Genomic DNA, 27,901 nt, shown 5'->3' with positions numbered 1-27,901 from the left:
TTTTTTTTTTTTTTTTTTTGAGACGGAGTCTTGCTCTATCCCCCAGGGTGGAGTGCAGTGGCGCGATCTCGGCTCACTACAAGCTCCGCCTCCCGGGTTCAAGCCATTCTCCTGCCTCAGCCTCCCGAGTAGCTGGGACTACAGGCGCCCGCCAACACGCCCGGCTAATTTTTTGTATTTTTAGTAGAGACGGGGTTTCACCATGTTAGCCTGGATGGTCTCGATCTCTTGACCTCGTGATCCGCCCGCCTCGGCCTCCCAAAGTGCTGGGATTACAGGCTTGAGCCACCGCGCCCGGCCATTATATGTACATTTTATATGTATTTTGTTTTATATGTATCATTAATTCTTAAAAATTAAGATTTTGAATCTCTTTGGATATTTATTAGGCTTCAAAGATCTTGATGGAGAAGTCTAGTTGACTGCCAGTTTCTTAAGTTGGCGGTAAGGCAGGGGTGTAGCGCACACTGGTTTAGCGTGAGCAGTGATCACTAAGCACAGGAGCCACGGCCACCCCAACTTTACCTCATTCACAGACAGAACTGGAAGGTTGGTCCTGGATGGCTGCTTGGTCCTGGATGCTTTTAGTGGTCTCTTGATATGTGGAAAGCCTTGTTTTGGAACAAATGTTTCCATTGATACAGATGAGAAATGCCTCTTTAATATTTTTATAAAACATTTAGACCCCAATAGATTTGGTTTATGGGTCACTGTCTTGTGAGTACCAGAGGATTTCATGGTTGGAAGGTGTGCCTTTTCATCTTGGCAATGAGCAGCATTTAATGGAGAGACAATGCTTGTATTTGATTTTTTTTTTTTTTGGTTCATTTACAGGATCTGAGACTTATTCAAACCACCAGCTGTATTATCAGGAAGGAACAAATCCAAGTTTTGACGTATTGTCAGAGTGCTGCATGTTGTATTTTCAAATTCCTTAAGTGGTTTTAACATTAGATGACCAATTCTTTGGCACTGATGTGCTTTTGACAATGTATGGTAGATCGGACCATGGCTCTGAGAAGTCTGGCTGGCATTACCACATCCCAAGCTCTCTGTCCGAAGAGAAGGAAGCACCAGGGACTCACGCTTCCTTGGCTGGACTGCAGGGAAAGAGCTGCAGCACCAGCCTCTCACTACTGCAGCTACCCCCTCTCCTAATTTTTGTATTTTTAGTAGAGACGGGGTTTCACCATGCTGGCCAGGATGGTCTCAATCTTTTGACCTTGTGATCCGCCCACCTCGGCCTCCCAAAGTGCTGGGATTATAGGCGTGAGCCACCGCGCCCGGCCAATTTACTGCATTATAAAGAGTGGAATAAGACTTTATTTTTATTTTATTTTTTTTAGACAGACTCTCTGTCACCCAAGCTGGAGTGTAGTGGCACGATCTCAGCTCACTGCAAACTCCGCACCCTGGGTTCAAGTGATTCTCTTGCCTCAGCCTCCCGAGTAGCTGGGATTACAGACATGTGCCACCACACTTGGCTAATTTTTGTATTTTTAGTAGAGATGGGGTTTCACCAGGTTGGCCAGGCTGGTCTAGAACTCTTGACCTCAAGTGATCCACCCGCTTTGGCCTCCCAAAGTGTTGGGATTGCAGACGAGAGCCACCGTCCCGGCTTGGAATAAAACTTTTGTGAACTGACACGAAGAGATGGCAATTATGATGAGGAAGAAATTCACATGATGTGATTGGTTGTAGAAAAATAAAAATTATTAGTTTATAGAAATTAAGAAGAGCACAGTGGTAGATACCAAACTGTTGGGATTGGGGGCAAGGAAGTGGAAGACTTACACTTTTTTTTTTTTTTTTTTTTTTTTTGAGACGGAGTCTCGCTCTGTCGCCCAGGCTGGAGTGCAGTGGCGCAATCTCGGCTCACTGCAAGCTCCGCCTCCCGGGTTCACGCCATTCTCCTGCCTCAGCCTCTCCGAGTAGCTGGGACTACAGGCGCCCGCCACTACGCCCGGCTAATTTTTTTTGTATTTTTAGTAGAGACGGGGTTTCACGTACAAATAACCCCACTGAGGCCCCATTTTTTTTTTTTTTTTGAGACAGAATCTCACTCTATCGCCCAGGCCGGAGTGCAGTGGCGCTATCTCGGCTCACTGCAAGCTCCGCCTCCCGGGTTCACGCCATTCTCCTGCCTCAGCCTCTCCGAGTAGCTGGGACTACAGGCGCCCGCCACTACGCCCGGCTAATTTTTTTTGTATTTTTAGTAGAGACGGGGTTTCACCGTGGTCTCGATCTCCTGACCTCGTGATCCGCCCGCCTCGGCCTCCCAAAGTGCTGGGATTACAAGCGTGAGCCACCGCGCCCGGCGACTTACACTTTTTATGTTTACTCTTTTTATGTTTCTGTAAAACATAAAAGACAAAATAGTAGAGACAAATTTTTTTTTATTTGTTTTTTGAGACGGGATTTTGCTTTTGTTGCCCAGGCTGGAGTGCAATGGCGCACTGCAACCTCCACTTCCCTGGTTCAAGCGATTCTCCTGCCTAAGCCTCCCGTGTAGCTGGGATTACAGGCATGCGCCACCATGCCCAGCTAATTTTGTATTTTTAGTGGAGATGGGGTTTCTCCATGTTAGCTAGACTGGTCCTGAACTCCCAACCTCAGGTGATCTGTCCGCCTTGGCCTCCCAAAGTGTTGGGATTACAGGTGTGAGCCACTGCGCCTGGCTGACCCTGTTTCTTAAAAAAAAAAAAGAAAAAAAAAAGTGTGTTGCTGAAAATAAAGTTTGAGGTGAATTTTTTTTTTTTTTTTTTTGAGACATGGTCTTGCTCTCTCAGCCTCAAGCCGTCCTCCTGCATCAGCCTTCCAAGTAGGTGGGACCATAGGTACGCACTACCATGCTTGGCTAATTTGGAAATTGTTTTTAATACTAAAAATGCTAAAATTTAAATATTAGCATTAAATGGCAATACTTAACAAAATGACAAAGTTTTCTTTAACATGACAGACTAAGTGAAACAATTAAATATGTTCTTTTTTTTTCTTTTTCTTTTTCTTTCCACCCCGAGACAGAGTCTTGCTCTGTCACCCATGCTGGAGTGCAGTGGTTTACAAGTGATTCTCCTGCCTCAGCCTTCCGAGTAGCTGGGATTACAGGCGCACACCACCATATCCTGCTAATGGTTTTTTTTTTTTTTTTTTGTATTTTTAGTGGGGACGGGGTTTCATCATGCTGGTGAGGCTGGTCTCGAACTCCTGACCTCAGGTGATCCACCCACTTTGACCTCCCAAAGTGTTGGGATTACAGGCGTGAGCCACTGCAACCAACCTGTTCTTAAACTTTAAAAAATCAAATGCTAGCTTCTGATTCTTCAGTTTTGTTTCAAGAATGGTTACAAGGTTTACTTTTTAAGTTTAAAAAAAAACTATGGCTTTTTTTTCTCTTGTCAAAAGTTGTATGTTCTCTTTATATTTGAATGGTTACTATATGACTGGAAGTCAGGAGTTTATTTCCCCCTACTGAGATGTATAGTTTATGAGCACATTTGTCTCTTAGGAAGTGGCCAGCATTGAAGCAACAAATACTGTGTAACTTGATACCTTTAGTTTTTGGGATTCTGATAGATGTAAGAAAAATGAGCCGGGCGCGGTGGCTCAGGCCTGTAATCCTAGCACTTTGGGAAGCTGAGGCAGGCAGATCAATGAGATCAGGAGACCGAGACCATCTTGGCCAACATGGTGAAACCCCGTCTCTACTAAAAAGATAAAAATTAGCCGGGTGTGGTGGCGCGCACATGTAATCCCAGCTGCTCAGGAAGCTGAGGCAGGAGAATTGCTTGAACCCAGGAGGTGGAGGTTGCAGTAAGCCGAGATTGCACCACTGCCCTCCAGCCTGGCGACAGAGCGAGACTACATCTCAAAAAAAAACAAAAACAAAAGGCCAGGCATGGTAGTGGCTCACACCTGTAATCCCAGCACTTCGGGAGGCCGAGGAGGGTGGATCACTTGAGGTCAAGAGATGGAGACCATCCCGGCCAACATAGTGAAACCCCGTCTCTACTGAAAATACAAAAATTAGCTGGGCGTGGTGGTACACTCCTGTAGTCCCAGCTACTCAGAAGGCTCAGGCAGGAGAATCGCTTGAACCCAGGAGGTGGAGGTTGCAATGAGCGGAGATTGTGCCACTGCACTCTAGCCTGTCCACAGAGTGAGACTGTCTCAAAAAAAAAAAAAAAAGTATCAGAACACTTAAAAACTATTAGATTAGATACCCATCTGGAGTTTCAGTTTGGTCTAAAAAGATTCGTTTATGTTTGGTATTTAATTTTTGGATGTTAACTGAACCTCAAAATTTTTTTCTTCCTTTGTATGTATTCCTACATGATTGTAGGAGTCTGTCCTGAACTTGGATCATGTACATTTTGGAAACTTATTTTAGAAAAAATCTAAGTTGTAAGAATTCTCAATGAACAGACAGAAAAGAGGGTCTTTGCCAACTTCTTTGGGTAAGAAAAGTTCAGAATTTTGCAGATACTCTAAAAATGAAAGTCAACAAAGAAGGCATATTAAAACTGAAGTTTTCAAATAAAATGATTTGTCATGTCCTTTTTTCTTTAGACTGCTGCAGTAAGAATGTCTTTTCCCCCTCATTTGAATCGCCCTCCCATGGGAATCCCAGCACTCCCACCAGGGATCCCACCCCCACAGTTTCCAGGATTTCCTCCACCTGTACCTCCAGGTAAGTTTGTTGTTACTGTTTTTTGTCGTTAAACTTGTACTTTTGTCTTTGCGATACTAACTTCAGGAAAATGTTAGATATGTGACAGTGTTAGTGAAGATGCCTCTCAGAATCGTTTGGGAAATGTGGATGTCTCTTTTTCCTATAGCAGTAGCTTTTATATCTGGCTGAGTATCAAACTCATCTGGAAATTTTTTTTTTTTCTTCTCATCTGGAAAGTTTTTTAAAAATTCTTTTATTTATTATTATTATTTTTTTTGAGCTAGAGTCTTGCTCTGTCACCCTGGCTGGAGTGCAGTGGCACGATCTCAGCTCACTGCAACCTCCACCTCCTAGGCTCAAGCAATTCTCTGCCTCAGCCTCCCGAGTAGCTGGGATTGCACACACCTCCCACCATGCCTGGCTAAGTTTTGTATTTTTAGTAGAGACAGGGTTTCGCTATGTTGGCCAGGCTGGTCTTGAACTCCTGGCCTCAAATGATCCGCCGGCCTCCGGCTCCCAACGTGCGGGATTACAGGTGTGAGCCACCGTGCCCAGCCTAAAAATTCTATATTTAAAAAAAATGGGTAATACATGCACATTGTTCAAAAACAAAAAAAAAATACAGAAAGTAATACAGTGAAAAATTTTCTTCATATACCCCCATAACTGCTATTGCTTTCCCCTTACTAAAAAGGGAAGCAGTAAGGTTATTAGTTTTTTCTTTATTTTTCCAGATACTTAAAAGTGTATATTATAAGTCAATATAAGTAAAGATTTATGGAGTTAAAAAAAAATGTTCAGACCCTGCTCCAGCCCCCTGAATCAGATCCTCAGAAATTGGGGCTCAGGAATCTTAATTTTTAACAAATTCACAGGTAATTTTTGGTACTCATTTAAGCATGGAGAACCCACATTTGAGAACCATTATCCTGAAGTACATAGTTAACATTGCTTATACTGGGTGTGGTGGTGCGTGTCTGTTGTCCCAGCTATTCAGGAGACTGAGGTGGGAGGATGGCCTGAGCCCAGGAGTTCAAGTCCAAAGAGTGAGACCTCATCTTTGAAAAAACAAAAATCTTTGCTTATAAGAAATTTTTCTTTTGACTTAAGAACATTGCAGTTGGTTGACTCATGATGGGTTGTTAATTCATAGCATGTATGTTACGGGGGTTGTATAAACAGCACGTTTGTCTTTATTTTGTTTGTGTGTGCACGTGTGTGTATGTGTGTTTTGGGCGAGGCCTCACTTTGTTGCCCAGACTGGAGTACAATGGCATGATCATGGCTCACTGCAGCCTTGACCTCCTGGGCTCCCATCTCAGTCCTCCTGAGTAGCTGGGACCACAGGCTTGTGCCACCATGTTCTGTTAATTAAAATAAAATAAAAAAATTTATAAAGATGGGGGTCTCACCATCTTGTCCAGGCTGGTCTTGAACTTCTGGGGTCGAGGTATACTCCTGCCTCAGCCTTCCAAAGTTCTGGGATTACAGATGTGAGCCCCTGCACCTGACCTTGTCTTTATTTTGGATTCAACTACTCATTGTAAAATTTTTAATTTACTGCCACAGGCTCAGCTTTGGGAGCCTTCTACCCTTGGGTCTGAAAAGCCACAAGATAAATATGGGAATTTCTGTGGAATATTATTTAACACTTCAAGAATTGGGGGAAAATCATAATTTAAAAAAATCAGGCCGGGCACAGTGGCTCACGCCTGTAACCTCAGCACTTTGGGAGGCCAAGGTGGGTGGATCACCTGAGTTCAGGAATTCGAGACCAGTCTGGCCAACATGGCGAAATGCCGTCTCTGCTAAAAATATAAAAAATCAGCCGGGCGTGGTGGCTCAGGCCTGTAATCCCAGCTACTCAGGAGGCTGAGGCAGGAGAATCGCTTGAACCTGGGAAGCAGAGGTTGCAGTGAGCTGAGATGGTGCCACTGCACTCCAGCCTGGGCAACAAGAATGAAACTTTGTCTCAAAAAAAAAAAAAAAATCAGAACAACTGTTTATGTATGTGTATTATGGAATAGAATGCAGTACTTTAATAAGCTATTTTAGACATTATGCTTGTAGTGGAGCTGCTTTAAGCTGTGCTTCTAGATAATCATGGATGTATATTTGTTATCATCTGCTGCCAGAGGAGTAATGTAAAAGTTTACACTACTGCTTTATTATCCCATGTAACAATTACTGATTTTAAGTGATAACTTAGTTGTTTTATAACTTAGTTGTTTTACAATTACTGATTTTAAGTGGTAACTTAGTTGTTTTATATAAACTTAGTTGTTTATTTAGATCATAAATAGACTAAATTCTGCTGGAAGGCTCTAACTGGCCCTTTGGACAAAATTTTTTCCTTAAGATAAATTTTGCTGAAAGGAAATTCTATTGAGAAAATTGAGAAAAATGTTGCAGAAAACTGAATAAAGTTAGTTATCAGCCATCCAACAGATTAATAGTTGTAGAAGGAAAGTGTTTTGAACAACTTTCATTTGGGCATCAGTTTTCTCTTTGGTCCCTATATCCTGATTTTCTTCATATATTTATAGGCTCATAATGCAGATCTGGATTTTAATTTTTAATTTATTAATTTTTTTGAGACAGGATCTCTCTTTGTCTCCCATGCTGGGGGTACAGTGGCATAACCATAACTTAATGTGGCCTCTGTTTCCTGGACTCAACTGATCCTCCTGCCTCAGCCTCCTGAGTAGCTGAGACTGTAGGTGTGTGCCACCATGCCTGACTCAGATCTGTTTTTCGATGGGCCTTACTATAACCATGATGCAAAGCCCGAGTGTTCTAGAAGTTATAGGCTGGGCATGGTGGCTCATACCTGTAATCCCATTGCTTTGGAAGGCTGAGGCAGGAGGATTTCTTGAACCCAGGAGTTCAAGATCAGCCTGGACAACATAGGGAAGAAAGACCCTGTCTTGTGGGGAGGTGGGGGGTGGCAGTAAGCTTAATCACTTGTTTAGAATCAGAAAAGATGGTTATGGAGAATCTGTGCTTTAATTTCTTTACCAGTAGATTGGGTGTATAGAAAAGATTTTAAATTTCTTTGATTTTTTTTTTTTTTTGCTTTTTTTGAGAGAGTCTCACTCTGTCGCTGGAGTGCAGTGGCGCCATTCACTGCAGTCTCCGCCTCCTGGGTTCAAGTGATTCTCCTGACTCAGTCTCCCTAGTAACTGGGATTATGAGTGTGTGCCACCATGCTCGGCTAATTTTTGTATTTTCTGTAGAGATGGGGTTTTGCCATGTGGGCTCAAGCGATCTGCCTGTCTTGGCCTCCCAAACTGTTTGGATTATGGGTGTGAGCTACCGTGTCCCCTCGCTCCCCGCCTTTTTTTTTTTTTTTTTTTTTTTTTTAAATAAATAGAGTTTTGCTATGTTTCCTAGGCTAGAGTACAGTGGTTATACACAGGCACAATGATAGCACACCGTAGCCTTGAACTCCTGGGCTCAGGGATCCTTGTGCCTCAGCTTCCAGAATAGCTGTAACTACAAGCATGATTTTATTTATTTATTTTTTGGGGACAGAGTCTTGCACTTGTCCCCCAGGCTGGAGTGCAATGGTGTGATCTCGGCTCACTGCAACCTCTGCCTCCCGGATTCAAGCAATTCTGCCTCAGCCTCCTGAGTAGCTGGGATTACAGGCACGCACCACTACGCCTGGCTAATTTTTGTATTTTTAGTCGAAACGAGGCTTCTCCATGTTGGTCAGGCTAGTCTCAAACTCCTGACCTCAGGTGATTTACCCATCTTTGCCTCCCAAAGTGCTGGCATTACAGGCATGAGCCACTGTGCCTGGCCCATGACTTTTATTTTCTGTGAAAGAACCAGGAATAACAAGATTCTTCTTAGATTTCCACATAAATTTCTCATCTCATGCTTAAAATAACTTTCAAAGGATTTGTTTTTACTTTATTTATTTGACAAAATTTTATATATATATATATTTTTTTTTTTTTTTTTTTTTTTTTTTTTTTTTTTTTTTTTTTTTTTTTGAGACGGAGTCTTTCTCTGTCCCCCAGGCTGGAGTGCACTGGCACGATCTCGGCTCACTGCAAGCTCCGCCTCCCGGGTTCACACCATTCTCCTGCCTCAGCCTCCTGAGTAGCTGGGATTACAGGCGCCTGCCACCACGCCCGGCTAATTTTTTGTATTTTTAGTAGAGACGGGGTTTCACCGTGTTAGCCAGGATGGTCTCGATCTCCTGACCCCGTGATCCGCCCGCCTCGGCCTCCCAAAGTGCTGGGATTACAGGCTTGAGCCACCGCGCCCGGCCTAAAATTTTATATGTTTATCGTGCACAACGTTTTGAAATAACATATGTTGTGGAATGACTAAATTGAGCTAATTAACACATGGTGTATTACTTTACATACTTTTGTTGTTGTTGTGAGAACACTAGATTTTAAGTGGAGATTTTCTCTTAGTTATTTTCAAGAATGTAGTACACTTACTAACTGTATTACCATGTTGTACGACGTGTTTTACCTTTTTTTTTGGTCTTTTTTTTTTTTTTTTTTTCCTTTTTGTGGAGAACGGGGTCTCACTATTTTGCCCAGGCAGGTCTCGATCTCCTAGGCTCAATCTATCCTCCCGCCTGTGCCTCCCTAAGAGCTGGAATTATAGGCGTGAGCCACTGCGCCCAGCTGTTTTTACTTTTAAAGGATTCTTTAATAGCATGTTCACCTATAAGTCAGTCTGTATTTGTGAAAAGCGATGATTTTGAGGATCACCGAACCACATGAACCCGAATGGATAACCATCCAGAATTTTATGCTCTTTAAGACAAAAGCATATTGAGGTGGCCATTTTGTTTTCAGGGTAGTCTTTTTTTGTAAGTTTATATGGACCAACCTGATACCACATTCCTTTTGAAAATAAGATAGTATTTATCAGTATTTCATTTTCATTTGTCCTATATTTCCACTTATGTTAATTATGAGTAAGGATACTTAATTGTGTGGCGTGTTGTTGATAGAGAATGCAGTCATATAAAATCTGTGGTTTTTCTTTTCTTAGGGACCCCTATGATTCCTGTACCAATGAGCATTATGGCTCCTGCTCCAACTGTAAGTATAACTTAAAGGAGGAATCATGAGTTATGTTACTGCTAGTGCTTTTAAGCTAAACAGCGTGATAAACTTAGATAAATTATGAGTATTTAAAAGAATAGCAAGGACAGAATGAGAGCACCCCTGTAGAGCATATCATTTATTTGAATAAGTATCATTTTCACTTAGGTGCGCATATATGCAGTTGCCCCTGCAATGTGCTCCCTAAGTAGATAATTCTGTGATTTTCCTGTTACTCTCTAGACTCTTCATATACTTGTTATTACACATTTAGGACTTTGGCTCTTCATTGCCGTCTCATCTTGGTCCTGGGAGATGGGAGAAGGATGTGACATGTCTGATCTCTTAAAAGAACATAAGAATCCTTGTAAAAATTAAAATTTTGAAATGAAATTTGTGTGGACTACCTTTTACATGTTTTCTCCTACCTTCCTAAGGTATATGGCCTAAGGCATAAATTTTAAATGTTCAAGACATAGGCCAGGATCACCTGCGGCCAGGAGTTCAAGACTAGCCTGGCCAACGTGGTGAAACCCTGTTTCTACTAAAAATACAAAAAATTATCTAGGTGTGGTGGCGTGCACCTGTAATCTCAGCTACTTGGGAGGCCGAGGCAGGAGAGTCCCTTGAACCCAGGAGGCGGAGTTTGCAGTGAGCTGAGATTATGCCACTGCACTCATCTGTTTCAGAAATAAAAATAAAAATTATGTCTTAAAATAAAAAATTTCTTGTTATTTTGTTTTTTTTTTTTTTTTTTTTTTTTGTCGCCCAGGCTGGAGTGCAGTGGCGCAATCTCGGCTCACTGCAAGCTCCGCCTCCCGGGTTCACGCCATTCTCCTGCCTCAGCCTCTCCGAGTAGCTGGGACTACAGGCGCCCGCCACCACGCCCGGCTAATTTTTTTGTATTTTTAGTAGAGACGGGGTTTCACCGTGGTCTCGATCTCCTGACCTCGTGATCCGCCTGCCTCGGCCTCCCAAAGTGCTGGGATTACAAGCGTGAGCCACCGCGCCCGGCCTATTTTTGTTTCTTTTTTAAGAAGAAAGGTAATCTAGTAGTAGAAGTTTACTTGTCACAAATAAGTTTGCATTAATGAAATTTGCTATGCACTTTAGGAGCTTTAGAAGTATACAAGCATGCAGAGCTTAAATAATGTGCTATATATATTTATTTAATCCTCATGTTTTTAGCCTGATGTTAATTGTGGTAGGAAATTTAATTGCTGGATCAATTTTTATTTTGTTTCTTCACCTTAGGTCTTAGTACCCACTGTGTCTATGGTTGGAAAGCATTTGGGCGCAAGAAAGGATCATCCAGGCTTAAAGGCTAAAGAAAATGATGAGAATTGTGGTCCTACTACTACTGTTTTTGTTGGCAACATTTCCGAGAAAGCCTCAGACATGCTTATAAGACAACTCTTAGCTGTAAGTTAAACTGTTTATTTTTCATTAAAATTTTTTTTATCATTCTACGTTTCAAACTTAAGCAGAAAGAAGACTTTCAGTGATTGCTTTTTATTTTAAAAAATTTCAATCCTGCAGTAAAGGTGAAAGTACAGTGAACACATTTGTATTCTTTTCCTAGATTCACCAATGAACATGTTTAGATACTTTATGTACACATGTGTACCACACACACTTTTTTCTTGGATAATTTGAAAGTAAATTGTGACATGACATTTCACCTATGAATCCTTCATTTATCTCCTAAGAGCAAGGACATTCTGCGACATAATCACAACGCCACTATCACACATGAAATTCGGCCGGGTGCAGCGGCTTTTGCCTGTAGTTGTAATCCTAGTCCTTTGTGAGGCTGAGGCAGGAGGATCTCTTGATGCTAGGAGTTCGAGACCAGCCTGGGCAACATATCGAGACACATCTTTACAAAAAATTAAAAAATAATAGGGCCAGGTGCAGTGGCTCATGCCTGTAATCTCAGCACTTCAGGAGGCTGAGGTGGGCGGATCATTTGTGGTCAGGAGTTCGAGACCAGCCTGACCAACATGGTGAGACTCCATCTCTACAAAAAATACAAAAATTAGCCAGGCGTGGTGGCGTGTGCCTGTAATCCCAGCTACTCAGGTGGCTGAAGCAGGAGAATCCCTTGAACCCGTGAGATGGAGGCTGCAGTGAGCTGAGGTCGCGCTACTGTGCTCCACCCTGAGCGACAGAGCGAGACTACATCTCAAAAAAATAATGACAAGAATTAAAAAATAAAAATAAAAAAGCCGGGTGTGGTGATGCACACCTGTAGTCCTAGCTGTTCAGAATCTGAGGTGGGAGAATTGCTTGAGTCTAGGAGTTCAAGGCTGCAGTGAGCTATGATCTTGTAATTGCACTCCAGCCCAAGCAAGAGAGTCTCTAAAACAAAAAAAATATAAAATTGATATAATATTGTTAACTAATGCACATGTAGTTCATATTTAATTTTCCCAGTAATGGCCATAATATTAATAGTTGTTTTATTTTTCATCCATGATCCAATGAAAGATTTTTACTTACTTTTGAGACAGATTTGCTCTGTCACACAGGCTGAATGCAGTGGTGAGATCTTGGCTCACTGCAAACTCTGCCTCCTGTATTTAAGTGATTCTCATGCCTCAGCCTCCTGAGTAGCTGGGATTACAGGTGCGTGCCATGACACCTGGCTCATTTTTGTATTTTTTGTAGAGACAAGGTTTTGTCATGTTGTCCATACTTGTCTTGAACTCCTGGCCTCAAGCAAACTGCCTGCTTTGGCTTCCCAAAGTGTTGAGATTACACGCGTGGGCCACCACACCTGGCCTGGGTTAATATTTTGAGACTGTGAGTCCTTTTCCCCAGTGACCTTAAACAATGATTTTAGCATCCAATGATGATTGACTGATTCCTTTTAAAGTTTTATTCTGAGCTTGAATAGTAATAAGTTGTTTAAATTTGGTAAACTTGTTGATTCACTTTTTTTTACCTTTTTAAGATTTTATTTTGATGATACATGTACATTGTTAAATGAAATAATGCTGAATGATTGTATAATAAAATAAGGCCAGGTGCAGTGGCTCACACCTGTAATCCCAGCACTTTGGGGGGCCAAGGTGAACAGATCACTTGAGGTCAGGAGTTTGAGACCAGCCTAATCAATATGGTGAAACCCCATCTCTACTAAAAATACAAAAATTAACCCAGCGTGGTTGTGGGTGCCTGCAATCCCAACTACGCGGGAGGCTGAGGCAGGAGAATCATTTGAACCTGGGACACGGAGGTTGCAGTGAGTTGAGATGGCGCCACTGCACTCCAGCCTGGGTGACAAAGTTAGACTTTGTCTCACACACAAAAAAAGGAGTTTGGAAGAATGACTATATTCTGCACCGAGAGGACCTGCAAAGATGTCATTCTTCGTCTGTATCCCAGAATCCTGTGTAGGTTCTCTGTAAGGACAGGGCCAGGGTTATCTCAACCTGTGGTTCACCTCATGAGTAGTTCAGTATGAGTCCTGCAATCTTGTCATCCTCTGGAAATATTGTTGCCTGCTCTCCTTATGCCCCTCCGAGATGCTGGGCAATTACTTTACCTCATTCATGATTCTTGTTCCTTAACTCTTCATATTTAAGAAATTCCTGTTCTTTTAGAAAACTGGATCTCCTGGGCACTCTGTGAGTTTTAATTAACTGGTCTGAGGATGTTTTGGGTTTCTCAGTTTCATTTTCTTCCTCTACTTCCATGGGATTTTTGGTAATTTCAGTCTGAAGCCTGACTCCATTTTTATTCTTGAGTTTTCTCCTGGGCTTCTTTTCACTGCAGCCACAAGGCCTAATCTGGGGTCTGCAGAGAACTAGCATTTACCCTGCTCTAATGGAATTCAGGAAAGTCAGAAGGTACCGGAGTGTAGAAATGTGTTTGCTCCTGTCTGCTTCTGGAAGTCTCTGTTTTGCTATGTTATTACTGCTGATGTTTTCTCACTAGGTGTATGTGAAAAGATTCTCATCACATATTCTCATAGAAGTATGATTTCTGACTCTTAGGGCATGCTTATCTGCAGCTTTACAAAATAATTCCACACCAATTTATTTATATTTACTGCAGCAGTGTCATGTCCAAGTTTCTATTCTTACACATCTTTTTTTTTTTTTTTTTTTTGAGACAGAGTCTTGCTCTGTCGCCCAGGCTGGAGTGCAGTGGCACAATCTCGGCTCACTGCAAGCTCCGCCTCCTGGGTTCATGCCATTCTCCTGCCTCAGCCTCCCAAGTAGCTGGGACTACAGGCGCCCAACACCACGCCTGGCTAATTTTTTGTATTTTTAGTAGAGACGGGGTTTCACCATGTTAGCCAGGATGGTCTCCATCTCCTGACCTCGTGATCCACCCGGCTCGGCCTCCCAAAGTGCTGGGATTACAGGCGTGAGCCACCACTCCCGGCCCTCTTATACATCTTTTTTAACAGTTAGTGTTTGTTTAGACTTTTACATTGTGTTGTGAAATAACCTTATTCCTATTTCAACATGCCTTTTTACTGTTCTTTCTTTATAATTTTGGTATTATCTGTTGACATGATATGGTAGCTTGAGGCCTAAACTGTTAAAGGCCTCAGTCCCCCTTCCCCAGCTTCCTTACAGGTGTTACAAGATGGCGAACTTGTTAATAAGTGTTATTATGTAAATAGTTTTAGCAGAACTAGGTCATGTGCTATGATTGAATTTTCTTTCTTTTGTTTTGTTTTCTTTCTTTCTTTTTTTTTTTTTTTGAGATGGAGTCTCACTCTGTTATCCAGGCTGGAGTACAGTGGCGTGATCTCAGCTCACTGCAACCTCGCCATCTGGGGTTCAAGAGATTCTCCTGCCTTAGCCTCCCAGGTAGCTGGGATTATGGATGCCTGCTACCACACCTGGCTAATTTTTGTATTTTCAGTAGAGATGGGGTTTCACCAGGTTTGCCAGGCTGATCTGGTACTCCTGACCTCCAGTGATCTCCCTGCCTCAGCCTCCCAAAGTGCTGGGATTACATGTGTGATCCACTGTGCCTAGTCCATTTTCTTGTTTATTTTAATTTTTTATTTTTGAGACAGAGTCTTGCTCTGTTGCCCAGGCTGGAGTGCAGTGGCGCGATCTCAGCTCACTGCAACCTCCACCTCCAGGGTCAGTGATTCTTCTGCCTCAGCCTCCCGAGTAGCTGGGATTTCAGGCACCTGCCACCACGTCCGGCTAATTTTTGTATTTTTAGTAGAGACGGGGTTTCACCATGTTGGCCAGACTGGTCTTGAACTTCTGACCAAGTGATCCACCCACCTTGGCTTCCCAAAGTGTGGGGATTCTTTTCCCTTCTTTTTCTCTTCTTTTCTAGAGCCCCTCTTGTCAGGTCCCTTTGTTTGTCTCATGTGTTCTGGTTCCTCTAAGTCTGCTTTTATCCTTGGATTTTTTCTGTCTTTTCTAGTATTCACCTTATTGCTCTTCTGTGTTGCATGGTTTGGATCCTGTATCTTGCTTGTGCTGACACATAGTAGTTCCTGTTATATTGGGCTGATACATCCTGTATATATGATGTACATGGTATATATGGGTATGTGGGAAGTGCTTTTTACTTCATGTGGTCAGTAGTTTACTGGGATATAGAATTCTATGTTGACGCTTATCTTCCTCACATTGAAGGTGTTGCCTTATTGTGTTACAGCATCTACTGATGGTTTTCAGAAGTCCTGCATCATTCTGAATGTCTTTGTATGTGAACTGTTTTTCCCTGGAATGCCTCTCCTAGTGAGGATTTGACTGATTGAAGGTTTTAGTTCCTAATTATGTGAAATTCTTCGAATGTTTATTTGATTTTCTTATTTTTCTTATATCATTGTGTTGGTCACTTACTTGGTGGGCCATTTCGTTCTGGAGACTTTTTTCAGGAGAAATTTTTGGGCTATTTGAGAATTCTTTTTACTTTCTTCAGGAACTCTGTTTGGATGTTGAGCTTCCAGGTTTGACCTATGTGTTTTTGATTTCCTATTTTCCATCTCTTACTATTTTGTACGGGTTCTTGGGATTTGTCCTTAACTTTACCTTCCAGATTTCCATTGAAATATTTATTTTTAATACCATGTTTGAAGTTTCCATTAGTTTTCTCTTGTTCTCTGAAGATTTCTCATCTACACCCTCCCTCTGTCTTTTTTTTTTAACTGGGTGGAACTTTATTTTATTTTTACTTTTTGCGACAGTCTGGTTCTGTTGCTCAGGCTGGAGTGTAGTGGCATGATTACAGCTCACTGCAGCCTCGATTTCCTGGGCTCAAGCCATCCATCTGTCTCATCCTCCTGAGTAGCTGGAACCACTGGTGCGTGCCACCATGCCCACTTAATTTTTTTATTTTTGTAGAGACAGTGTCTACCTATGTTGCCCAGGCTGGTCTTGAACTCCTGGGCTCAAGCAATCCTTCCACATCAGCCTCCCAAAGTGTTGGCATTATAGACGTGAGCCACACCTGGCTGCTTTTATTTTTAAAGTATAATAGTGTCCCACCGTTCAGATAACCTGCCCTTCTTCACATTTTGGAATATTTCTCTTTATTTTACAGAAAGTTGTTTTTGTTTATAGTTAAAGTCTTGCTGTGTATCTGTATTTTCTTTTCCCAAGTTATTTTTGCATACTGTATCAAGCGTTTTCCCGTGTTAAAAATCCTTGATGGCTGGGTGCAGTGGCTCATGCCTGTAATCCCAGCACTTTGGGAGGCTGAGGCGGGCAGATCACAAGGTCAGGAGTTCAAGACCAGCCTGGCTAATATGGTGAAACCCTGTCTCTACTAAAAATAAATTAAAAAAAAAAAAAAAAAAAAAACCACACAATTAGCCAGGTGTGGTGGTTCCTGCCTGTAGTCCCAGCTACTTAGGAGGCTGAGGCAGAAGAATCGCTTGAATCTGGGAGGCGGAGGTTGCAGTGAGCCGAGATCATGCCACTGCACTCCAGCCTGGGTGACAGAGCAAGACTCTGTCTCAAAAGAAAAAAAACCCTTTATAAATACATACGTATTGTTTCAAAACATTTCTTTATAAGTTCATAATATTTAAATTTGTTATAGTTTGTTTTACCCATTCTAATTTTAGGCATTTAGGTTTATGTATTTATTTTGTTAGGATAAGTAGTGATGTGAAGCTTTTAATAAAAGGTAAACAGTGTTCTGCAAATGAAGAATCAGTAAGAAATTTATATTTTTCTTTAAATGATTTGTTGTTCATTTCTTTCATGTGATAAGTTCGTGGGAATTGCAAAAATTTTCACAAATGTAGTTGCTGGTTTTTTATTTTATGTTTTTTATCCCTAGTAGAAATACAATTTTGCTTTTAGTTACATTAAAAATTATTTTGTTAAATGGTAACAATCTTTTTGTTTTGTTTTCTTTTTAAGAAATGCGGTTTGGTTTTGAGCTGGAAGAGAGTACAAGGTGCTTCCGGAAAGCTTCAAGGTATGTCATTTTTTTCCTTATTTACTGAAATCACTTTAGCTAACCTGTGTGCTTAAATCACTTTACATGACTTCCTCTCATTGTCTTTATCAGTGAGACTTATTTTATTAGCACTGTTTGTCCTCTTTTTTATTGAAATAGGGTTAAAAGGCAGTTTGGGAACATATTGGCTGAGAATTGAGATCAGAAGGGGGAAAAAGGTGTAACAGGAAAGGAAAAAATTAAAATTGCTCAATTTAACTGGTTTCTTGTTCTTTCAAAAATCTCTTTTGTCTCAAGAAATGACTGCATGATCAAGATGGAACAATTAGAAGTTAGAGTTAGTAAGGGAGAAGAAGAGACAATCATGGCCTGTTAACTGTTTTGTTTTTTTTTTGAGACCTAATCTCACTCTGTCACCCAGGCTGGAGTGCAGTGGCGTGATCTTGGCTCACTGCAACCTCTGCCTCCTGGGTTGGAGCAGTTCTCCTGCTTCAGCCTCCTGAGTAGCTAGGATTACAGGTGTGCGCCACCATGCCCGGCTAATTTTTGTATTTTTAGTAGAGACGGGGTTTCGCCATGTTGGCCAGGCTGGTCTCGAACTCCTGACTTCAGATGATCCACCTGCCTTGACCTCCTAAAATGCTGGGATTACAGGCAGGAGCCACCACACCTGGCCTCAGATGTCAATTTTTTAAATAGTTCATTTGATTCAGGATCTATGTGAAGTCCACACATTGCAACTAGTTGGCAATTTGTTTTAAGTCTCCTAATATTTTATTATTAGCACCATCCCCTAACCAACTGAGCTAACTGGCCAGACTCTTAATATTTTAAGTTATTCTATTTCTAATTTTCCTTGCAGTTTATTTGTTGAAGAAACTGGGTCATTTGTGCAGTAGTATTTTTTAAGTTGAGTTTTGCTGAATGCAGCTCCAGTACTATAATTTGCCACTAATCTATCCTCTGTATTTTCTGTAAAGTGGTCAGTAGTTGTACTTGATGTGTTCTGTGTGGTTTTTTTTTTTTTTTTTTTGGAGAAGGAGTTTCGGTCTTTTTGCCCAGGCTGGAGTGCAATGGTGTGATCTTGGCTCACTGCAACTTCCACCTCCCAGGTTCAAGCAATTCTCCTGCCTCAGCCTCCCGAGAAGCTGGGATTACAGGCGGGTGCCACCATGCCCAGTTAATTTTTTATTTTTAGTAGAGACAGGGTTTCTCCATGTTGGTCAGGCTGCTCTCGAGCTGCTGACCTTATGATCCGCCCACCTCAGCCTCCCAAAGTACTGAGATTACAGGCACGAGCCACCGCTCCTGGCGGCTATTTTTTTTTTTTTTTTATGCTTTTATTCTAGCACCTTATAGCAAGAATACTATAAAGGAGTATTCTTCCATCAGGGAACACATGTGAGATTGTCTTTTTTGTATGTGTAATAGCATCAGCGTTGCCAGTGCCAGTGCTTCATTAGGAAGCAATTCATCAGTATTTTTTTTTTTTTTTTTTTTTTTTGAGACTGTCTCATTCTGTTGCCAGGTTGGAGTGCAGTGGTGCGATCTTGGCTCACTGCAATCTCCAACTCCCTGATTCAAGTGATTCTCCAGCCTCAGCCTCCCAAGTAGCTAGGATTACAAGCACCTCACCCAGCTAATTTTTGTACTTTTAATAGAGACGGGGTTTCACCGTGTTGGCCAGGATGGTCTCGATCTCCTGACCTCATGATCTAGCCGCTTTGGCCTCCCAAAGTGCTGGGATTACAGGCGCGAGCCACCGCACCCGGCCTCATCAGTAGTCTGTTTTGAAGAATTCTGTCATTCTTTCATTGAGGAACAAATCTTTTTCATATATTAGTAGAATGCTTCTCTATGGAGAAAGTTGCCCCTGCATCTACTGTTTGGTAACTTAGAAGCATTTTTGTTGTTCTTGAGATGGAGTTTTTCGCTCTTGTTGCCCAGGCTGGAGTGCGATGGCACCATTTCAGCTCGCTGCAACCTCCGCCTCCTGGGTTCAAGCGGTTCTCTTGCCTCAGCCTCCTGAGTAGCCGGGATTACAGGCGCCCACCACCATGCCTGGCTAATTTTTTGGTTTTTTTAGTAGAGGCGGGGTTTTGCCCTGTTTGCCAGGCAAGTCTTGAACACGTGACTTCAGGTGATCCATCCACCTCAGTCTCCCAAAGTGCTGGGATTACAGGCTTGAGCCACTGTGCCTGGCATAGAGGCATATTTAATACAGAAAAGGCAGGATAGATGCCCTGGCTTTCTTTCTTAAAACAATGAGTTGGTATCCTCAGCATTCTCTAGCAGTGACTGATTTTCTTTTTTCTTTTGAATTATTGTGAACTTATGAATTGAAGCATATTTAGTATTATTGTATTTAATATGGATTCATTGTAGTTATTATCACCATTAAAGCTTAACTTAAATTGTCTCTGCACTTTACATCTCCAGTGGTTTTGACATGACCCTGAACACCTTTGACAGCTGCTTTGTTATCTGGTATGACAATTTGTTCCAAGGTCATCTAGTATAATAGGTTTTCAGCCCCAGACTTAGAATCAGCCATTTCTCCAGAGGAAATTGTTTTGAAGATCACGATCTGGACGCTAGGTGCACTTATATTAACAGTGGTTTGGGATGGGCGTGGTGGCTCAAGCTTGTAATCCCAGCACTTTGGGAGGCTGAGGCAGGTGGGTCAAGAGATCAAGACCATCCCGGCCAACATGGTGAAACCCCGTCTCTACTAAAAATACAGAAATTAGCTGGGTGTGGTGGTGCACGTCTGTAGTCTGAGCTACTCGGGAGGCTGAGGCAGGAGAATCGCTTCAACCCAGGAGGCAGAGTTTGCAGTGAGCCGAGATCGCACCACTACACTCCAGCTTGGCGACAGAGCAAGACTCCGTCTAAAAAATAATAATAATAAAAACCAGTGGTTTTGTGTTTGCTTTTAGATTTTTCCAGTGTATACTAATTCAGATTCAGGACTAAAAGGTTTTTATTTAACCTGTTTTGTCATATATTTGTATCTCCTTTTTCCCCACACTGAGTTCCCAGAGTTTCAAGGCCATTGGGGATGATAAAATATTAATTACTGAGTTGCTTTATCTCACATTGCACATCTAACAGTTTCACACCAACAACATTGACACTATCATCAGCAATATGATCATTTAAAATTACTTTTCTTTTTTTTGAGACAGGGTCTCTCTCTGTTGCCCAGGCTGGAGTGCAGTGGGGCAATCTCAGCTTACTGCAACTTCTGCCTCCCAGGTTCAAGCAATTCTGCCTTAGCCGCCTTAGTAGCTGGGACTACAGGCATGTGCCACCACACCCAGCTAGTTTTTGTATTTTTAGTAGAGAGAGGGTTTCACCATGTTGACCAGGCTGGTCTGGAACTCCTGATCTCAGGTAATCTGCCCGCCTCTGCCTCCCAGACTGCTGGGATTACAGGCATGAGCCACTGTGCCCAGCCCAGAGGTACTTTTTTGAGGGGCATATCTGTTTGTCTTTATGGTATATCACACTGAAAATGTTATAGTCAAATTCACTATTTTAATATCAGTAGTTTTTTTCTGTTTCATGTCATTAACTATATCCATATTTAGATTTATTTGATTTTATTTTCAATTTGTTGGTTGCTCTTCTTAGATTTAATTTTGTTTTAATATCTCTGTTAAAGTTATCTTAATAGTGAGATTGACTAGTTATAAAAGGAAATAGATATAAGTAAAATAGACTGGTAACTAGGATACAAGATCACTAATTCTGTAATTTAACATCTCAGAATTGAAAAGTGCATTGTTTGTGTTCCTACAGTCTGTTCTTACTTGTGGCTGTTTGGAAGTCTAGATAGGGTGAATTTATGAAATAATTGACTCCTTTTTTTGAGATGGAGTCTTCGCTCTTTCCCCCAGACAGGACTACAGTGGTGCTATCTTGGCTCACTGCAACCTCTGCCTCCCGGGTTCACGCCATTCTCCTGCCTCAGCCTCCCGAGTAGCTGGGACTACAGGCGCCCGCCACCGCGCCTGGCTAATTTTTTGTATTTTTAGTAGAGACGGGGTTTCACTGTGTTAGCCAGGATGGTCTTGATCTCCTGACCTCGTGATCCACCCGCCTCGGCCTCCCAAAGTGCTGGGATTACAGGTGTGAGCCACCACACCCGGCCAGTTGACTCCTTTTAATCATGAATTTCATTGACTCTGCTAAATATTTTATCAGAGCTTCTAATGAGTAGCAGTTTGTCTCATTTGAATTTTTCTTCCTCTCTGTTTTTCCCTTTTTTCCCCCTTTGGTTGTTTGAGGGTACTAAAAGTGAAATGGTTATCAAAAGGAATTGGGGGACAGGGGTGGAATTATGAATTGAGTGGTCTTTGTATTAAAACATTTGGACTCTAGTGATTCTACTTTTCCATAATTTTTTTTCTTTTGTAAGTGAATTGATATTTCACTAATTGTTTTCATCCATTGCTAGCCTTCGGATTCTGTGAGTACAAGGAGCCAGAATCTACTCTCCGTGCACTCAGATTATTACATGACCTGCAAATTGGAGAGAAAAAGCTACTCGTTAAAGTTGATGCAAAGACAAAGGCACAGCTGGATGAATGGAAAGCAAAGAAGAAAGCTTCTAATGGGGTATGTTTTCTGTCGTGTTATCTTTTCTAGGCCAGACTGTGCTATTTCAGTGTAATGTTTCTCATTATAAATGAATCTAATATGGGGCTTCAAAAGATCATCATGTATGTGCTTGTGGCTTAAATGTAGGAGGGTATTTTATAGTTTGTAGTTATTTTAAGTCTTATCTACCCATAGTGGGTGGATGACTGTTGGTTTGCTTGTTCCAGGTTGGGATGAAAGTAGTAAGGGAGGCTGGACAAGGTTAACTTGCCAGAGAAAGCACTGGTACAGACTATTCCAAACAGAGCTAATTCATTAAGGCAGCTTTGTAAGTAAGTACAAAATATATTTCAACCTACACAATTTTTATTAGTTTCCCTCTCTTTTAGAAGTACACCAACTCTAAAATGAATAAAAGTCTGATTACTTGCCTTAGCTTGGGGGCTTTATCCAAGCTATACTAAGTGAAGCTACAATAAAGGACATTGTTGTATATTGTATTGTAATGTATACATTATTATCCCCTCAGCAAAGTGAAACATAGCTAAAAGTTGAGTATGTATTTCCTTCATTTCTCTTCTTAGTTCCTTTTTGGCATCTCGTGCTGAACAAATCCAAAATAGATTTATTAATGCCTTCCCCCAACACAAACAAAACCAGAAGAGTCTTTCGCTGTCATCAAATTTTTATTATCTTTCAAAATAGAAATCGCTTACTGCTGGGCACGGTGGCTCACACTTGTAATCCCAGCACTTTGGGAGGCAGAGGTGGGCAGATCACCTGAGGTCAGGAGTTCGAGACCAGCCTGGCCAACATGGCGAAACCCTGTCTCTACTAAAAATACAAAAAATTAGCCTAGCGTTGTGGTGGGTGCCTGTAATCCCAGCAATTCGGAGGCTGAGGCAGGAGAATTGCTTGAACTGGAGAGGCGGAGGTTGCAGTGAGCTGAGATCGAGCCATTGTATTCCAGCCTGCGCAACTAGAGTGAAACTCTGTCTCCCCGCCGCCAAAAAAGAAAAAAGAAATACCTTTCATGTTCCCTCCAAGTTATTTGTTAAAAATAAATAAAAATAAATAAAAACCAAACCCAAAAAACTCACAAAATGAAGCAAAGTATAAATCAATTAAATACCACCTGTAATCCCATCATCATAAGCAACACTGTAGACAGTTTGGATGTATGTTCTTCCAGACATTTTTCTGTGTATGAATATAGTTTTTTTTTTTTTTTTTTTTTTTTTTTTTTTGAGACATAGTCTCTCTGTCGTTCAGGCTAGAGTGCCGTGGTGCGATATTGGCTCACTGCAACCTCTGCCTCCTGTGTTCAGGTGATTCTTCTGCCTCGGCCTCCTGAGTAGCTGGGATTACAGGCATCCACCACCACGTTCAGCAAATTTTTGTATTTTTAGTAGAGATGGGGTTTCACCATGTTGGCCAGGCTGGTCTCGAACTCCTGACTTCAAGTAATCTGCTCTCCTTGGCCTCCCAAAGTGCTGAGATTACAGGTGTGAGCCACCATACCTGGCCAAATGTAGGTTTTTGTTTATTTGTTTGTTTGTTTGTTTGAAATGGAGTCTCACTGTCTTGCCCAGGCTGGAGTGCAGTGGCGTGGCCTTAGCTCACTGCAACCTCCACCTCCCAGGTTCAAGTGATTCTTCCTCCTCAGCCTCCCAAGTAGCTGGGATTACGAGTGTCCGCCACCAGGCTCGGCTACTTTTTGTATTTTCACTATGTAGGCGAGGCTGGTCTTGAACTCCTCACCTTAGGTGATCTTCCTGCCTCGGCCTCCCAAAGTGCTGGGATTACGTGTGAGCCGCTCCACCCGGCCAGCATTGCCTGTATTTCTAAAACATAAGTATAATTTTATGAAACTCTTGCTTATTATGTGAGACCCATCCTTAATAGTTCTGGATTTCTTACAGAAAAAAGTACTCCCCCCCCCCCCCCTTTTTTTCTGATGCAGTCTTGCTTTGTTGTCCAGGCTGGAGTGCAGTGGCGAAATCTTGGCTCGCTGCAACCTCCACCTCCTGGTTTCAAGCAATTCCCCTGCTTTGGCTTACCGAGTAGCTGAGATTATAGGCACCTGCCACCACCCCCAGCTAATTTTTATATTTTTAGTAGAGGTGGGATTTCTCCATGTTTTCCAGGCTGGTCTTGAGCTCTTGACCTCAGGTGATCCCCCCGCCTCGGCCTCCCAAAGTGCTGGGATTACAGGCATGAGCCACCGTGCCCGGCCATAAAGCTCATATTTTTAGGATGACATTCAAGGCTCGCTCCAGTCCACGTTTCTAGCTTCCTTCTTCCCTCCCCCACACGTACTACTGCACGTACCTCCACAGTCTTCCTTTTTGCTTTGCTGGCATCTCATGTCTTTGTTGCCAATCCAAGCTCCCTATTGAAATTCTATCCATACTTATAATTAACATGTCCCTTGATTCATACAAACTTTATCAGCCTACCCTCAGTTTCTCTCAAACAGAATTAAGTCTGTTCCCGTGTAAAGCGGATCTTTATAGCTGTTTTAGTAGATATTGTTTATATATCTCTCTCTTTCACAGCCCCTTGTAACCCATCTCATTCCCGTATTCTCTTTCAACCCCCATCTGTGATTACAAATAGAAAGGGTGATAAGTTTGTGGGCTGTGTCTCTTTAATCTTGTACCTCCACAGCACCTAGGACAGTGTCTTGCCTAAAGCAAGGACGGAATTAACATTTGTTAATAGACGCTTATCTGTCAGTCTTACTATCCTCACCCTGCTTCATAAGGAAATTATATTTTGTTTATATTTTATTTCAAATCAGTAATACTGCCTGTTACATCACTAAAACCTCAAAAAACAGAAATGTTTGAAATAAGAATTTTCAGATTTGCCTTGTGATAATTGTATACTAACTAGTTGAAAGTATGGATTCAGTATCTTCAAAGTGTTCTGATTTGCTAGGACTCACTGTTTTCTTGTGTTTAATCTTCAGTTTGTGAGGTCATTTAATTTGTAGCATTTGCAAATGTTATACTGAAAAACTCTGAAAATGAAATGTCACTATACTATGTATTTTTATAAATAAGGCAGTGCACAATTATGTGACTTCGCATTTCTTGCTTGCTTGCTTTTTTTGGGGTGGGGACAGAGTGTTGCTCTGTCACCCAGGCTCGAGTGTGGGGTAATGTGATCTCTGCTCACTGCAACCTCCTATTCCGAGGCTCCAGTGATCCTTCTGCCTCAGCTGGGACTACAAGTATGCACCACCGTACTGGCTAAGTTTTATATTTTTTGTTGAGATGCAGTTTCACTGTGTTGTCCAGGCTGGCCTTGAACTCCTGGGCTTAAGTGATCCACCTACTTAAGCCTTCCAAAGTGCTGGGATTACAGGCAGGAGCCACCGTGCCCAGCTCACATTTCTTGTATAATCAACATTAGCCAGAGTAACCACACTTTAGATCTGTTGGTCTTCAGGAAAAGCAATATGTGTCTGGATGTGGTGGCTCACACCTGTAATCCCAGCACTTACCGTCGGAGGATCACCTGAGGTCAGGAGTTTGAAACCAGCCTGGCCAACATGGTGGAACCCCGTCTCTACTAAAAAAGAAATACAAAAATTAGCCGGATGTGGTGGTGCACACCTGTAATCTCAGCTACTTGGGAGGCTGAGGCAGGAAAATCACTTAAAACCCTGGAGGCGGAGGTTGCAGTTAGCTGAGATTGCACCACTGCAGTCCAGCCTGGGCGACAGAGTGAGACTCTGTCTCAAAAAAAAAAAAGCGAAGTTACATGCAATAAAATCACACAGAAAAATTATTTTTAATAAAATGAAATTAAAATAATTGACAGACATCAGTTACATGATTTATTGTTCCAACTGTTATATGTGTATTTCTGAGTGCCCTTTGGCTTCTTGCCCAGTGGTACTTGAAGTCATAGGATAAACATGGCATATTTTCCTTGAGTGTCTATTTTACTCAACAAATATAGGTTAAAAAAGCATTCTATCTGATGTAAAAAAATTTTTTCAAATAACTTAAGCAAATATTATTATATAGTGGAGTAGATTAGAGATTTGCCATGTTTTTTTTTTTTTTTCAGGGTGGTAGGGGGTGGAGGGAGGGATGAAAGCTGGAGAGTGAGAGATTGGAGGGAGGGAACAGGGGGAGGGGGAGAAGATGGTGGGGGAGGGGAGAAGATGGTGGGGGCGAGATGGGTGGCCACTGCAGCCATGATTTTTCAGTATAAAAGTATGACATGGTGATTGTCTTTTATTCTTGGTCGTTGATTAGTTGGAGAAATTTAGAAAGCTGTTAAGTAGAGGATAGGAGAATGAGACATTGAGAACCCTTTGTGTTGCTTTATTAGGCATTTTCCTCTGAGGCAGAAGAGAAAACAATTAGTTCCTTATTTCTCATTGACTAAAAAGGAAACATGAGTTTGTCTAGGAGAGGAACATATTTTTCATGATCCAGAATTTTCTTTTTTTTTTTTTTTTAATTTTCTTGCTTTTTTTTTATACTTTAAGTTTTAGGGTACATGTTCACCACGTGCAGGTTTGTTACGTATATATACATGTGCCATGTTGGTGTGCTGCACCCATTTACTTGTCATTTAACATTAGGTGTATCTCATAATGCTATCCCTCCCCCCTTCCCCCCCAAAATTTTCTTTTTTTTTATGAGATGGGGTCTCGCTGTGTTGCCCAGGCTGGTGTCGAACTCCTGGGCTCAAGCAGTTCTCCTGCTTCAGCCTCCCAAAGAGCTGGGTTTGCAGGCATGAGCCATTGCGCCCAGCCAGATTCAGAATTTTAAGAATAATTTTGCGCGTGCGTAAGGTGTCTTGTCAAACAACTTGACTGAACATTTTAATTTAGATTTTGCAGAATTTGCAGGAGTAACTTTTTTTCTTTCCATTTCTTATTGACCTTTAGTAGTAAAAGTATTCCGTGGGAGGTGGCCATGCTAATTTAGTTCATGTCCTATTGCTTTCTGGCTGTCCAGCAAAAATAGTATAGGAGACAATATATCTGCTTGTATGTCACAAGTCATAGTTATTAACCATATATTCAAGAATGAACACTGACAAGTGCTGGAAACACAGTTATTCTCTGGAAAGAACCCATTAATAGAGGACAGCTGCTTCAGGTGAACATCTTTGTCTGGAAATTAGCCTGGCTGAGTCTACATTTTCTCAAAAGAAAGTACTCTGCATTTCCTTAAGTTTTTTAAAAGGTTCGTACTTTGGATTCTAGAACTCGGTGCCAAAGAATGAGCCCAGCAGAGCTGTTTAACTTCACAGCTACTAGCTTTACTATTGAAATTTTAATTTCTCTGAAAAAAACCAACTAGGTGGGCCGTGTAAACATTACAGATAATCTGTCAGCTTCCTATATGGCTGAATCCTTCACCTTTTGTTTCCCAGTATTACTGAATATGCTTTCTGGTTTCTCCCTCTCTGCGCACTGAAGTCTCACTCTTCTCGCCCAGGCTGGAGTGCAATGGTGTAATCTCGGCTCACTGCAACCTCCGCCTGCTGGGTTCAAGCAATTCTCCTGCCTCAGCCTCTTGAGTAGCTGAGAGTACAGGCACCCGCCACCACGCCTGGCTAATTTTTTGTATTTTTAGTAGAGATGAGTTTCGCCATGTTGGCTAGGCTGGTCTTGAACTCCGGACCTCAGGTGGTCCACCTGCCTCGGCCTCCCAAAGTGTTGGGGTTACAGGTGTGAGCCACCGCACCCGGCCATCTGGTTTCTGAAGTATAAGAAAAAAAGGAAATCAGAAAATCGTGTATAGTTGATATTCCAGAGATAGAGCTTTAGACGAAACTTGCCAGTCTGTGGAGTGGTCTTTCTAACCTGATCATCTACCATGATCAGGTTTTTTTTTTTTTTTTTTAATATTAGCAATCAGTTAAGATTTTTGGGTTGATAAACTTTTCTTCTAAAAATGTGAATTAGTTAATTCCAAATGCTTTATCTCTAATTCAGGTAAAATAGCCATATTGATATTTAAATTTTGGTTTACAGTGGAAACAATAATCAATTTAGGGTCTATAAGGATTTTTTTTTTCTTTTGAGACGGCGTCTCGCTGTGTCGCCCAGGCTGGAGTGCAGTGGCGTGATACTGGCTCACTGCAATCTCTGCCTCCCGGGTTCAAGCGATTC

At 41.8% G+C, this 27,901-nt stretch overlaps 1 protein-coding gene and 1 pseudogene across 1 annotated transcript in view; one reads left to right on the top strand and one right to left on the bottom strand.

Annotated features, from left to right (window-relative positions):
- RBM25 (RNA binding motif protein 25) overlaps positions 1 to 27,901 on the top strand; it is a 69,730-nt gene that overhangs the window by 12,289 nt on the left and 29,540 nt on the right. The window contains exons 2-6 of the mRNA XM_032134798.2: positions 4,570 to 4,690; positions 9,698 to 9,747; positions 11,005 to 11,172; positions 17,109 to 17,166; positions 21,611 to 21,771. Of these exons, the coding sequence (XP_031990689.1) occupies positions 4,585 to 4,690; positions 9,698 to 9,747; positions 11,005 to 11,172; positions 17,109 to 17,166; positions 21,611 to 21,771 (543 nt within the window). The 5' untranslated portion in view covers positions 4,570 to 4,584. The remainder of the gene's footprint in view (positions 1 to 4,569; positions 4,691 to 9,697; positions 9,748 to 11,004; positions 11,173 to 17,108; positions 17,167 to 21,610; positions 21,772 to 27,901) is intronic.
- On the bottom strand, positions 415 to 1,034 carry LOC116484655 (required for meiotic nuclear division protein 1 homolog; annotated as a pseudogene).

The sequence above is a fragment of the Hylobates moloch genome, unplaced genomic scaffold (genome assembly GCF_009828535.3).
Source record: "Hylobates moloch isolate HMO894 unplaced genomic scaffold, HMol_V3 SCAFFOLD_16, whole genome shotgun sequence".
Classification (NCBI taxonomy): Eukaryota; Metazoa; Chordata; class Mammalia; order Primates; family Hylobatidae; genus Hylobates; species Hylobates moloch.
Note: the sequence above shows the minus strand (reverse complement) of the source record. Positions and strands in the feature narration are given on the sequence as shown.